At 37.9% G+C, this 15,682-nt stretch overlaps 1 protein-coding gene across 2 annotated transcripts; it reads right to left on the reverse strand.

Moving 5' to 3' along the window:
• Window positions 1-2,625: 2,625 nt before the first annotated feature.
• Window positions 2,626-15,670, reverse strand: LOC128230488 (serine/threonine-protein kinase 16-like). 2 transcript variants are annotated; one of them, XM_052942792.1, is made up of 8 exons: window positions 15,429-15,670; window positions 11,915-12,058; window positions 11,214-11,454; window positions 10,752-10,891; window positions 9,920-10,040; window positions 9,166-9,261; window positions 7,148-7,269; window positions 2,626-3,992 (listed from the first exon to the last, which is right to left on the reverse strand). In XM_052942792.1, exons 2-8 carry the CDS (start codon window positions 12,040-12,042, stop codon window positions 3,878-3,880), a joined length of 963 nt encoding a protein of 320 aa, XP_052798752.1. In that variant the 5' UTR covers window positions 12,043-12,058; window positions 15,429-15,670; the 3' UTR covers window positions 2,626-3,877. The 2 variants fall into 2 exon arrangements, with proteins under 2 accessions (XP_052798752.1, XP_052798762.1); XM_052942802.1 differs by lacking the exon at window positions 15,429-15,670 and adding an exon at window positions 12,437-12,455.
• Window positions 15,671-15,682: the final 12 nt, after the last annotated feature.

Raw genomic sequence — 15,682 nt, forward strand, 5'->3', positions numbered from 1 at the left:
ACCCAGAAAGCATGCTCCGTGTCACCCAGATGGCATGCCCCGTGTCACCAAGATGGCATGCTCCGTGTCACCCAGATGGCATGCTCCGTGTCACCCAGATGGCATGCTCCGTGTCACCAGATGACATGCTCCGTGTCACCCAGATGGCATGCTCCGTGTCACCAGATGGCATGCTACGTGTCACCCAGATAGCATGCTCCGTGTCACCCAGATGTATGTTCCGTGTCACCCAGATGGCATGCTCCGTGTCATCCAGATAACATGCTCAGTATCACCCAGAAAGCATGCTCCGTGTCACTCAGATGGCATGCCCCGTGTCACCCAGATGGCATGCCCCATGTCACCCAGATGGCATGCTCTGTGTCACCCAGATGACATGCTCCGTGTCACCCAGATTACATTCCGACGTTGGGGTAACGTCGGTTTGCCGGATACATGTTGGCCTTCGCAAAGTAAAATCTGACAAAACGTCGACATTGGATGGTACCTATAATCATATATCACCATGATTGTCTTATTTCACAAGGATAGGTGTAATTCATATTATGATTGATTTCATTTATGTATTTGGTTTCTCAAATCATTTGGGATAAACATGGCATTTGACATTGAAAGCATTATCCAAGAGCTTTAAAGAAAGAAAAAAAAGACCGAATAATGGCAGGACACGCGTATTGCTTGTGTCACTTGCGTCCGTGTTGAAATAATAAAATAACTTGATACTGCTCAGCTCAGGTATGTATTCAACGGTAATATAATATATAATTTAGGTGCAATTACATAAACTGGTAATTTATTTAGTATTTACGTAACTACTATGTCCACTATAAACCTAGCATACTGTTTACTTTGGCATTGAACAGCTACACGATCTAAACCCATGCAAGCTTAGTTATTTCTATAAATAATAAATTAAGTTTAACTTGTTCTGTTGATTTATGCTGCTTTTAAAATTCTTATATTAGAATTCAAACTAATTTACAACTCCCAAAGCAAATAGTCTTTTTTTAGTTCTCGTAGTTCATAGATTGTTCTCGATAAGAATTTTCAGAAACAGTGTGGGGTTCCTTGGGACAAGCAGGTACGTAATTTAAACAAATAGTTCGGGGAAAATTATACTATTTACATGGCCTATAATGTAAGATTATAAGTATCTTCCATGGCCGAGAGTGTAAGATAGGTTCATCCCGACCCGAGCGCAGGGTGTTTTGCGGAAACGAGGTTTACCAAGTTTCCGCGGAAAACTGCTCGTGGGTCTTACACACGCGGCCATGGTAGATGCTTTTTCTTCCTCCTCAGTAAAACAAAATGTTTTTTTTACCTACGGGTACTTTTTATCGATGCCCGTGGGCAAGATAAGGACTTCCAGCATGGCCAAATATTTGTATTTACTTATCTGCGGTGGAAGAAAAAAATATCCGAATAAGGCCATGGCTAACCGTTTAAAGAGAATAGTGTCAAATACATTCCAGAAGACCGACATTCAACATTTGACGTTAATTTTCGGTTCGAGTCTTATAAGTGAAGCCATTGTGCACGATTGGGATACTTTATCCGTACCACACATCAGAAGTGCTTGAAGGTTTAGTGTCCGTATGACATGAGCTATGCATTTTACACAAGCCGATACACACATCCATACCGTAGCATTCGACCTAGTGACCTAAATACGCATTTTTACCAAGTTTCATACATATGTGGTACACTGTGGTGCGAAGTACAATGTTTTTTTTCGATAATGTGACCTTGTTACCTCTTTTTTGACCCGACATGACCTATAAGTAAACTTAGGAAAACACAATCCGCCCAAATTTCGCAAAGATTGCGTACAGAGTAGTCTCCAGAAAGTTTCAACATTTGACAAGAGACTTTCCTGTTTACCAGAAGATTCATAATCAAACTAGATATTTACTGCATAAAGACACACACTGACAAGGTTTCACGCGGATTTGGTTAAAAATGAGGCAACCAGTCAGTAAATATATTTTCTTAAACATAATGGCCAATTATAAAAAAAAAAACTTGACATGAATTTTTTTAACAAATTTCATGGAAATTGAAAATAAAAAGGTGGCTTTTAGAATATTAACACGTGTTAAAGCATTTCAACCACATTCTTGCACCCATGACCATTATCAAAATTGGCATAGATTTCATAAATACAATCACCCTTACTAAGTTTCATTAACATTGGGCGAAGATGTTGTCTCAAGAGTGTTAGCAAGTTTTTTTTATTATTTCTGACTTAACCTATTGACAAACAATTTGAACTGGAAAGTCTTGCCAGTCAAGCGTGCCCGCCATTGTGAAAACAATTGTAATCCAAACATCACTATGGGTCATATAATGGTCTCGATCAGTATTCCTACCAAGTTTGAGGACCTTATATTAAGCATCTTAGGTATATCAAGTCAAAGTATTTCTAGTAAAGCCAAAGGTCACCACAACCACGTGTTACCTCAAAATTGATAGTGGTCATATACTGACCATGACCAATATGTCTAAAAATACATTACAACTTATTCACAAGAAAGATACAAAACAAAAATGTGACACCAAGGACTTCACAAACACTGATCCGAATGTGTCGGTCAAGCATCACAGGCAACAAAATGTGAGCACAAATCAAGTTTTAGAATTTATTGCACTTCTGTTAAACAACAAATGATAAACATTATTAAATATATAAATCTGGGTAACAAGACAAGTACATTTATGATTATTTAAGAGATACTATTTATTAGATCTTTATTTTAATAGCTATATCACATTTATGAATTCACTGGTCCCATGAAGTGATGTATTACATGAAGTAAAGTGATGTATTACATGGAGTAAAGTGATGTATTACATGAAGTAAAGTGATGTATTACATGGAGTAAAGTGATGTTTTACATGAAGTAAAGTGATGTATTACATGGAGTAAAGTGATGTTTTACATGAAGTAAAGTGATGTATTACATGAAGTAAAGTGATGTATTGCATGGAGTGAAGTGATGTATTACATGAAGTAAAGTGATGTGTTACATGGAGTAAAGTGATGTATTACATGAAGTAAAGTGATGTATTACATGAAGTAAAGTGATGTATTACATGGAGTGAAGTGAAGTGATGTATTACATGAAGTGAAGTGATGTATTACATGGAGTAAAGTGATGTATTACATGGAGTAAAGTGATGTATTACATGGAGTGAAGTGAAGTGATGTATTACATGAAGTAAAGTGATGTATTACATGGAGTAAAGTGAAGTGATGTATTACATGAAGTGAAGTGATGTATTACATGAAGTAAAGTGATGTATTACATGGAGTAAAGTGATGTATTACATGAAGTAAAGTGATGTATTACATGAAGTAAAGTGATGTATTACATGGAGTGAAGTGATGTATTACATGAAGTGAAGTGATGTATTACATGAAGTAAAGTGAAGTGATGTATTACATGAAGTGAAGTGAAGTGATGTATTACATAAAGTAAAGTGATGCTCATTAGAACCTTTCCCAAACAAATCAATACTGCCATATTAATGACTTGATGATTTCCTTCTTATTTTGCAGTTACAGTACACAAACAATATAGAAAATACATCTTTAAAATATTAAATGAAAGTGAAAAAAGTTGAAAATCCCACTTCCAAAGCCCAAACCTCCTGAATTTGTTGTGAGCCCCAAAAAAGGTCCTTTGAAATAACACGCAGACCCCAACCTGATAAAGCTTGGTGACGCATAATGATAAAACCAAGACAATTTAACAGTTAGTGATAACTGAAGACAAAGAATGTAATCACACTTGACGCAGCCAAAGTCATGAAGACCACACTTGTTTCCTGGAGAAGAATTATAATCACACTTGGCACAAAGCCAAAGAAACCAAGCTCACACTTCCCCAGTTACAAGCAATATTTTTGTGATAACTTTATCAATGAACACTCTTTCCATTGGGTTGATTACCAAGCACAGCCGCACACACTCCTCCACCGCACAAGAAAAACTGGAAAGAAACAACATAAGAGAACATTATTAAAATCAAAATTGATTGAAATCAACTGTCAACCTGTTTTTTGGGGAATGTGATATTCTGGTGCATAACTGCCTACTTATTTTGGGGTATTTAATATTCTGGTACATAATAGCCAACCTGTTGTGAAAACATGTTATATTCCGGAATATAACTGCTTACCTGTGTTGGGGTATGTAGTATTCTGTTATAAAGATGCCTGCCTGCTTGGGGACGTTATATTCTGAGACATATCTGCCTGCCTGCTTGGTGGAATTGTGATATTCTGGGACAATGCTACCTGCCTGCTTGGGGACATGTGATATTCTTAGACATAGCTGCCTACCTGCTTGGTTGACATGTAAAACTCTGGGACATAGCTGCCTGCTTGCTTAGGGGGCATTTGATATTCTGGGACATAGCAACCTTCCTGCTTGGGGGACATGTGATATTCTGGGACATAGTTGCCTACCTGCTTGGGGGACATGTGATATTCTGAGACATAGCTGCCTACCTGCTTGGTTGACATGTATAATTCTGGGACATAGCTGCCTGCTTGCTTGGATGGCATGTGATATTCTGGGACATAGCAACCTTCCTGCTTGGGGGACATGTGATATTCTGGGACATAGCTGCCTGCCTGCTTGGGGGACATGTGAAATTCTGGGACAAAGCTGCCTACCTGCTTGGGGGACATGTGATATTCTGGGACATAGCAACCTTCCTGCTTGGGGAGCATGTGATATTCTGAGACATAGCTGCCTGCCTGCTTGGGGGACATGTGAAATTCTGGGACAAAGCTGCCTACCTGCTTGGGGGACATGTGATATTCTGGGACATAGCAACCTTCCTGCTTGGGGAACATGTGATATTCTGGGACATAGCTGCCTGCCTGCTTGGGGGACATGTGAAATTCTGGGACATAGCTGCCTGCCTGCTTGGGGGACATGTGAAATTCTGGGACATAGCTGCCTGCCTGCTTGGGGACATGTGATATTCTGGGACATAGCTGCCTGCCTGCTTGGGGGACATGTGATATTCTGGGACATAGCTGCCTGCCTGCTTGGGGGACATCTACTATTCTGGGACATAGCTGCCTGCCTGCTTTGGGGAAATATGATATTCTGGGACAAAGCTGCCTGCCTGCTTGGGGACATATAATATTCTGGGACATAGCTGCCTTCCTGCTTGGAGGACATATAATATTTTTGGACAAATCTGCCTGCCTGCTTGAGGACATATAATATTCTGGGACAAAGCTGTCGGCCTGCTTGGAGGACATATAATATTCTGGGACATAGCTGCATTCCTGCTTGAAAGAGATGTTCTATTTTGGGACATAGCTGCCTGTCTGCTTGGGGGACATGTTATATTCTGGGACATAGCTGCACGCCTGCTTCAGTGCTTGAGGGAATTGTGATATTTTGAGACATAGCTGCCTGCCTGCTTGGGGGACATGTGATATTCTGGGACATAGCTGCCTGCCTGCTTGGGGGACATGTGATATTCTGGAACATAGCTGCCTGTCTGCTTGGGGGACATGTGATATTCTGGGACATAGCTGCCTGCCTGCTTGGGGGACATGTGATATTCTGGGACATAGCTGCCAACCTGCTTGAGGACATGTTATATTCTGGGACATAGCAACCTTCCTGCTTGGGGAGCATGTGATATTCTGAGACATAGCTGCCTGCTAGCTAAGGGACATGTTATATTCTGAGACATAGCTGCCTGCTAGCTTAAAGACATGTGATATTCTGGGACAAAACTGTCTGCCTGTTTGGGGGACATATACTATTCTGGGACACAGCTGCCTTCCTGCTTGAAAGAGATTTCTATTCTGGGACATTGCTGCCTGTCTGCTTGGGGGGCATGTAATATTCTGGAACATAGCTGCCTGTATGCTTGGCGGACATGTAATATTCTGGAACACAGCTGCCTGTCTGCTTGGGGGATATGTGATATTCTGGTACATATGCATACTTGTTTTGGGGGAATAAGATATTCTGGGACATAGCTGCCTACCTGTTTTTGGGGAAAGTGATATTCAGGGATATTAACTGATTGGGGGCATCTGATACTCTGAGACATAAATGCATACCTGTTTTGTGAGAATGAGATATTCTGAGACATAGCTGCCTGCCTGCTTGGGGGGCATGTGATATTCTGAGACATAGCTGCCTACCTGTTTGGGGGGCATGTGATATTCTGAGACATAGCTGCCTACCTGCTTGGGGGGCATGTGATATTCTGAGACATAGCTGCCTACCTGTTTGGGGGGCATGTGATATTCTGAAACATAGCTGCCTACCTGCTTGGGGGACATGTGATATTCTGAAACATAGCTGCCTGCCTGCTTGGGGGACATGCGATATTCTGAGACATAGCTGCCTACCTGCTTGGGGGACATGTGATATTCTGAGACATAGCTGCCTACCTTCTTGGGGGACATGTGATATTCTGAAACATAGCTGCCTGCCTGCTTGGGGGCATGTGATATTCTGAGACATAGCTGCCTACCTGCTTGGGGGACATGTGATATTCTGGGACATAGCTGCCTACCTGCTTGGGGGACATGTGATATTCTGAGACATAGCTGCCTACCTGCTTGGGGGGCATGTGATATTCTGAGACATAGCTGCCTACCTGCTTGGGGGCATGTGATATTCTGAGACATAGCTGCCTACCTGCTTGGGGGACATGTGATATTCTGAGACATAGCTGCCTACCTTCTTGGGGGACATGTGATATTCTGAGACATAGCTGCCTACCTTCTTGGGGGACATGTGATATTCTGAGACATAGCTGCCTACCTTCTTGGGGGACATGTGATATTCTGAGACATAGCTGCCTACCTGCTTGGGGGGCATGTGATATTCTGAGACATAGCTGCCTGCCTGCTTGGGGGGCATGTGATATTCTGAGACATAGCTGCCTACCTTCTTGGGGGGCATGTGATATTCTGAGACATAGCTGCCTACCTGCTTGGGGGGCATGTGATATTCTGAGACATAGCTGCCTACCTGCTTGGGGGACATGTGATATTCTGAGACATAGCTGCCTACCTGCTTGGGGGACATGTGATATTCTGAGACATAGCTGCCTACCTGTTTGGTGGATATGTGATACTCTGTAACATTAACGCCTACCTGTTTTGAGGGAATGTGATATTCTGGGACAAAACTGCCAGTGCTATACTGTCTCCTCTCTGATAAGCCTTTTCAAAAGGGGACTCTCCAAATGCCATTGCATACAGCAAACAACCAAGAGACTGAAATAAATAAAATAATAAAACTAAGTCAGAGCTTTCCACTGATATTGTTTTACCAATATGTCTACTTATGGGGTAATATTCCCTAAAGCAGCTCATACATATCCAAATTCTTTATCTTAAAAAGGCTATATGCCCAAAACAATCATTATGCAAAAAAAACTCTAAATGAAACAATATATAAGGGAAAATAGTGAACACTAGATACATATATTTGACAATCAACAACGGAGTTATATTTCTTGTTGTAAGATGGTTGTAAATAATTTTGAATTTTATTAAGTGCATTTAATGAACGGTATAGAAGTTTTTTTTATTAAAATCCCAACTTGCCCTTAACTTTTACTTGCCTAAAACTTTAACCTAAGTCAATCAGGGGCCATAACTTGTATTAAGGATATGGAGTTATGTAACCTCATTGGGTGATGGTCCTGAACAATTGTGTGAAGTATTAAGTCAATTGAATGAAGGGTATAAAAGTTATTAAACAATATCCCAACCTGCCCTAAAACTTTAACCTAAGTTCCATAGTCAATCAGGGGCCATAATTTGTATAAAAGATAATAATGAGTTATCTAACCTCATTAAGTGATGGCTCTGAACATCTGTATGAAGTATTAAGTCAATTGAATGAATGGTATTTGAGTTTTAAGTGAAAATCCCAACTTGCCCTAAAACTTCAACCTGCCCTAAAACTTTAACCTCATTGTGTGATGGTCCTGAACAACTGTGTGAAGTATTAAGTCAATTGAACAAAGGATATAATGGTTATTAATAAATATTCCAACTTGCCCTAAAACTTTAACCTAAGTTCCATAGTCAATCAGGGGCCATAATCTGTGTAAAGAATAATATGGAGTTATCTAACCTCATCATGTGATGGCCCTGAACAACTGCGTGAAGTATTAAGTCAATTGAATGTAGGGTATTGGACTTATAAGTGAAAATCCCAACTTGCCCTAAAACTTTAACCGGATATCGACACCAACGCTGGGGCGAGTAGTATAGCCCACCTATTCTTCGAATAGTCGAGCTAAAAACTCATTTGTTAACTTTTAAAGGTTTTTTTTTCAACTGTGCATTAAACAAGTACAGCTTAAACATTTGTCTCAAATCTTGCCAGGAATATTGCAGATCAAACGTGTAAGGGTGAAACTTCCAGAGCATTACAGATTTGAAAGTTTACAATGATGACATTAACAACATTGAAATTAAACTTTAACAAAGTTCTGATAATTCAGCCCATCGTCAGATAAAATCTTGCTTATCAGGAATGTACACAGACAAAGATAAAGTCTGGGCATACCATGCTAAGACCTGTTTATCTAATACAAGACTAAAAACCAATAAATGACACATCAAACCTGTTGAAAGAGCCTTTGACACAAGACATAATGCTCTTCCATGCAATTGCAACAGGGACTAACATAAGTTGAACAAGACTTTTGAGGTACTGACCTGGGTCTTGTGCGCTTAAAGCATAATAATGAGTCTTCATGGCAAGTTTTTGAAAAATTCCAATAATGCATGGTCAAGGTACACTCTTAAAAAGGATCATTTCAACCTTTGACCTCTAACCTTGACCATAACCTTTGAGGTACAAACCTGGGTCTTATATGCTAGACATGCCACCTCATCACGGTGAACGTTAATGTCAAGTACAGTCTGGGCAATGTTCAGTCTAGGCGGATGGACGCACGCACATACACTAAACCACCATTGATAACTATGTCTCGCTCACAGCAAGTAGGCTTGACAAAATACACAATATCTGAAAATGCTATGCAGACTCTGTCTGACAGTGCCTTCAGATACCTATAAGCTGTGCTACTTCATGTAAGTCAAATACTGTGTCAGAAATCTAAGATGAATCGGACTATGTGTTTCTCTAATTACCCAAATATCTGTGCGTTCATCAATGTTGGTACCTGGTTCAACGTTAAACAGCTCTGGCGGCCTGTACAACATTGAACAACGTTCTGCAGCATCATCCTGAGAAGAAAAATGATGTTTACATTTCTGTGGATTAAGCAACTTTAAGTAAAAAAACTACCGGTAGTTTTTTCTGACGAATCAATCAGATTGTAAATGCCAAATCTTGTGAAATATTAATTAGAAAATTATGACCTACTAAAAAGTGTACAATCAGTCGGAAGCCATAGTTATTGAAATTAGACTTTTGAATGAGCAAGCCTGAATCCTTATTATATCGAAAAACACCAGCTTTATAAAATTCAGATTTTGAGCAAGCCAGAAATGGATTTTATCAGTGCAAGGCTACTGCAGCCACAAATGACATTTTTAGACATAATTATCAATCTCAATATTTGAGTTCACAAATTAGTTCTGGTAGCATCACAACTTTTTCAAGCCCAAAATAAAAACAGCACCACAGATCCAATGCCAATGCTAGTCAGCTTTTATTCACTCAAAAAAGGGGAATAACTGCACTTATATGAAAGCTGGAGTCATGGGCCTCGCTTATGGACTATGACTTTGTGTATTGTCTCTGGAAACATGTTTGCAGATTTTCATATGAATATCTTGGAACAGATTACAGTTTAGTCTTTTAACGGCAAAAATGATGAAAACAAGAACATTCCACGACATTTTTCCATGAAATGATATGCTTCTTAGCCGACTGTTTAACCTGCAAAGCTTGTGCCTCTGAGCGGGTTTTGATTTCTACCCTTGCAGGGGCTGCAGATCCAAGATCCATTAACACGGCTTCACCTTCATCATCAATCATAACATTGCCTGGTTTTATGTCCCTGAAAAAGTCAATGTTCATTTTGTTAAAATTTACAGTCCTATTGTGCTTCCTTAGACATTACATTTTCTGAAAAACTCTGGTAGAACTTTGTTCTGTCAAATTGAGTTCTACAATGGTAAAATGTATGTGATGTCATAAAACAAGTGATATCATTGAAGCTGACACTGTTCAACAACAGACGAATTTATATTTCATCAATTGTTATTGAGGTGTTATATTTCAGTTCTGATGGATTATTGCTCGTCCAAACATTGACCTTTGACTTCCTTCTTATATGGGTCTTGACTGTCTTGTATATGACACTCAAAACTTCTCATGGTGGACTATCTTATCAAATTATTTTACAATTCTCCAATGCATGGGCAAGTTACAGCTCAAACAAGCAGAGATACAAGGACTTTTGATCAGTCACTTAAGTGTGACCTTGACATTTCACCTACAGTATTGATATTGCATGGGACATGTAATCTAAACATTTTTATTCAACATATAAATCAGATGGCAATTAAATATGATACTCATATGATGTAACGAAATGGAACAAAACAAAAGCAGAGCTTACATTGTATCTCTCTGACTTTGACCTTTCATCTACAGACATGGGTCTTGTACGTGAAACAAAAGTTTATCAAGATGAACATATGTGCCAAGTCAATTGTTGAACTCCGTACAGACCACCTACCCTACCTTTTTCACCTGCTGCACTCACCTATGTGCATATGAAGGGTCGTGAGCATGCATCTCTTTAACGCCCTTTGTGATTCCAGAAAACAGCCTCCAAATATCATCTTCCTTCATTCTTTCCCCTTTCCGGTTCAGCGCATCTAAACGCTCTTGTATAGTACCTCTCTGAAAAATGAAAATCAACACATATGTCACTTTGTGAAACACTTTTTCCCTTGCCACAAATTCATTTTAAGCTGCCTTTTTGATCCATGTAAGATTTTCAACATCAAAAGTTCAAAAATCAATAAGTTTATACTAAAGTTGTTAAAACATGAATACATTTCCTCACTACAGCATGCCATGCATAACCTTTATGACTGAATTGTTTGCCCTAGTATCAGTCAATAAATCTTGACAACCCTGGATACTAGAATGCTGCTGTTAAGTATCAGTTATGTATCATAATATCTATTCTACTGCTTGTACCAGTCAGTTGAGTTCTCACCTTATAATACGGCATAACAAGCATGACCTCTGTGATTGCGTCCTGCGACTGTTCATGGTGACCAATAGTGACCGTTGTGTATTCTTCCAGTGGCACAAGATGCTTGTGTTTGAATGCTCTCATCACTTCGATTTCCCTCATAGCGATTCTCTCGTCCATCTTCCCATGACATGTGATTCTTTTCATCGCAAACAGTTGACGTGTTCTTGCTTCTTCCAAAAGGTCAACCACACTAAAACCGCTGAATAATAATAATAATAATATGATATTAAGAAGACTGTCTTGGAAGCTTTCTTCCAATTAGTTTTACTTAAATTGAGTCAGTATATTCAATTATTTGTGTAAACATTTAACAGCACAAGCACCCTTTAAATCCCATTACTGGGAGGAGGGGGGTATACACATGTATATATAATATATAAGAGTTTTAATTGTTAATGTATCCATTTAAGGTTAACATAAGGTGTCTTAAGGGTTCATTTGCCGGCTAACTGGGAGGGGCATGGGTCCTAGTCCCCCCTCCACTAGATCGGCCAATGCCTTGGGCTGAAGTGCCTCTGGTGCTAGCCCAGCTGGTTCAAATATTGAGTTTTCCATACTTGGGCTAATGTGAAATGTCGGCATGCCTTGATCAAACAGTCTATTTTTTTATGATGATTAACATAGTCGAGTTTCTTAGAAAACAATTAAACAGTCCTTACCCATCCCCGAGTCTTGAGCGCACATAAAACCTTCTGTTGTTGACATTCACTATTTCCTTCCCACACATGCATCCCATCTTGTATATGGCTCCAAATCCTAAACTATCAAGGAGTGTGAAGACATCCATATATATACATATACACCTGAAAATTAAAATAACTTTAGAAGCACATACAGGTCACAATTAAACAGAATATCAGATGTAGACTCTTAACTGTTTCTGAGTGTGTACGGTGGGTGGGGGTGGGTGGGGGTCACAAAATTCTTGTGCTTGGAAATGTTTATTTATATTAATATATATATTCAATAGGTTATTTGATCATTATTTTGAACAAATTTATCTTTATTGTAGACATGTTCTGTCATCTGTAAGCAGGTTGATAAGATGTCAAGAACCATAATGAAACCAGTATTATTTTTTCTTAAATAGACTACAAGTGCCAATGGTGAAAAAAGTGGCCAGTGGGGCTAGTGGTAAACCTGCAAAATAAAAGTGCACCCAGTGTGGGGCTGGAACTCACTACTGCCGGAACACTAGCCAGGCGCTCTAACCAGCTGAGATGACGGGGCAGCTGGTTCTAACCCACACACACTACACTCCTCCCCCCATTAACCTTTTAGGCTGACGGAGGCACTCCTGCCGTATACCTCTGCCACCGTTGTGTTAAACCTCGGAGGAAAAGTGCATCCTCCTTGGATATTGGACTTACCCAAATACGCTAATTTACCGAAAGACGGAGAAAATTACCGAAATACACAAGAAAGTTACCGAAATATGCCTTCTATACATTTTTTTTATTGTTCTTTTATTAATTTTATACAAAAACATTACCAACCCAAAATTTAAAACAAAATATTAAAATATGATGATATTGTAGGCATTTGAAATTTCGCCAACCGAAAGACAGATAAAAGCTTTCAAAATACACAATTATTCCAGTTAATGATGACCTCATAATATTCATGTAACTAAAACACACGCATCAAAAGGGAAATGTTAATGAAAATATTTACTTTTTCTTCAATTTGAATAAAGATAATAATTATGTAAGTGAAATAGTTGTCTCCCTTAGCCAACCGAAAGACAATTTAACGCATCAGTTAAAATTAACTTTTTAGTTGTTTGAATATGAAAACGACTATAAATTATTATTCAAACAATCGCAATTATATTCTTATAGAAATGTTAGATCAATAAACAGCAAATGAAAATATTAAGGAAAATGTTTAAAACATTCATTGTGTTTGAAAAAGGTTGAAAGAGTCATTAAAATCATTTTCTTTTAAACTTACTTAGATCTATAGTTAAGAGCTTTCAAACTATTATATAGTATAGTAATAGGAAAATTGGAAAAAAAGAAGTTTTTAAACAGTGAAGTTCTCTTCTTCAAATAAATTTGCTTACCGTACTTATGAACAATATTAACCAGACCACATCAATACACAAAATCAGGTGATGTTTAAAACAACATAATTATCACCCGGTTTATGACACCCCACAAAGTAGCAGCACATGATTATTTACTTTGTTCTTAGGTGACAGTTTGGTATATTTGGAAGTTTGTTAATTTGGGTATTTTTTTTTCGGCTCTATGACACCTGCTAAGTAAATACAATATTAATTACGCATTAAAGAACCGCAGTATGTGTACATTTATAACTGTGGTTGATTTTCACACAAATGGATGGCGTCATTTAAAGTAAAAGGGTAAATTATATATCGCCACATATGGGTCCTTCGTTATTAAGTAAAATATAAAAAACTTCAAAAGTTTCGTAGGCATGTCCCCCGTGATCAGTCTGTAGTTACATCCACTGACGGTCGGTCCTTTGTGGTTTTACCAAGGACCAACGGCCGAAAACGGGGACAAAGCAAACGCCTGGTTAATGTCCGCACAACCAGTATTAAGCGCCCACGTACCGGCTATTATTTCTAATGCACCATGCTAATAAAAAATATAAAATAGTATTTTAAGTTATAATTGTTTCATTTCAATAATGAACATATCAACATAGTTACAAATGATAATTATTGTACATAATAGTTAGACATAATTTGATTCAAGGCAATGACTACATTTATGCAGGTAGTAAAACTTTCTTTACTACATGGTCATAATTAAGCATGTTGCATTCAATGGTAAATCATAATATTTTCTTAAAACTCAATGTTAATTTTATTGTTTTATATTGTGTGACACATTTGTTTGCAACACATGATAAATTTTCATTTCAGTAGCATTGCTGTTTGCAATGTGCATTTTTCATATCTTATGCCATTCATATGTATTTGTCTTTGCCAACGATATTAATATATATTGGAAGTTAATGATTAACTTAAATAATAATCAATCTATTTTGTATTTGCAGTGTTCAATATTTTATGTTATTCAATTATGTTTATGACTTATGTCCTGTGCAGCCTTCCATATTCTATGTTATTCATATGTCATTTGTGTAAAGAATGGTTAAAAAAATAAAAAGTTAGTATTAAGTTAACTGTATGCATTTGTCTTGTTTTTACTTCAGCTTAACCATTTCCATAAAACGTATTTCGGTTGAGGACAGGAGAATACTCTTATTGGCTAAATTAAGGAAATTCTAAGGTCAATAAACTTATTAATTCTGATTTTTTTTTTTGTATTTTTTCAGCTACAATGCGCATAATAAATATACAAATAGGACTATTTAAGGAATCAATTGCGGGGTTGTGGGCTGGTCAAAGTGATGGAGTCTGAAGGGCTCCACGTGTGCTTTGACCATCCAAATTACGTTCATGTTTCCGATAATGACATCAACCCCGCAATCCATTCCTTATATTTATACCAATTGTTCATTATTTCATTCAAGAATTGTTAAAAAAAATACTTCGTTTCATTTAAGAAAACTTTTCAATAATCCTTTCTTACCCATTATGTAAATGGAACAACCCAACTGTAACCAGAAACATTTTTTCAAATGACGTCACAATAACCCAGGAAAATATCAACCAATTAAATTTACTTTTAAACGTAAAATTGAAACACATTCTTGCATTTTCACTCCAGTTTAACCATATCCATAAATTGTATTTCGGTTGACGACGGGAGATAACTCTTATTGGCTAATTAAAGGAAATTTTTGTGTCAATTAACTCATTATATATATATATATAGGATTATTAAAAAATAAATGCATTAGAAGGCGTCTTTCGGTAACTTTCATTCGTATGTCGGTGGTAATTTTATCCGCCTTTCAGTAATAAAACGTATTTCAGTAAGTCCAGTATCCCCGTCCCCCTGTATGGGTGCTACTGTATACAATGTAACTATTAATTTAGCTTTATAAAGACGTTTAAAAAAGTTAATCAGTTGAATATAAAATTTGTGTGTGACAGTGTTTGTTAAGAGTAATCAAAATACAACACGTCGTTCTGTGTTAGATGTCAATTGATTCAATCATTTGGAAAGTGTTAAATGGTAAACGAAATCGAGTATATATTCGAGTTAATATTAAAATATTTTGCCTACATACACGTCAATATCGTTGAACGCTTGTCGGTAGCAGACAACATTTCAAGGGGAATAACTAATGTTCACGACTATCCCCCACGAATCCACCACTAAAAGCCGTGCCATACTGTACACTGCTTTGACCGTACTGCACCAACTGTTCATTTAAAGATCTTTTAACTGTTTGAAGTGATAGTATTAAAGTTATTTTAGCTCAAAGTTGTTTCTTATTCTTTTCACGCTTTACCGACCACTATTATCTGAGTATGAAGTGCT

Source organism: Mya arenaria, chromosome 1, assembly GCF_026914265.1.
Source record: "Mya arenaria isolate MELC-2E11 chromosome 1, ASM2691426v1".
Taxonomy (NCBI): Eukaryota; Metazoa; Mollusca; class Bivalvia; order Myida; family Myidae; genus Mya; species Mya arenaria.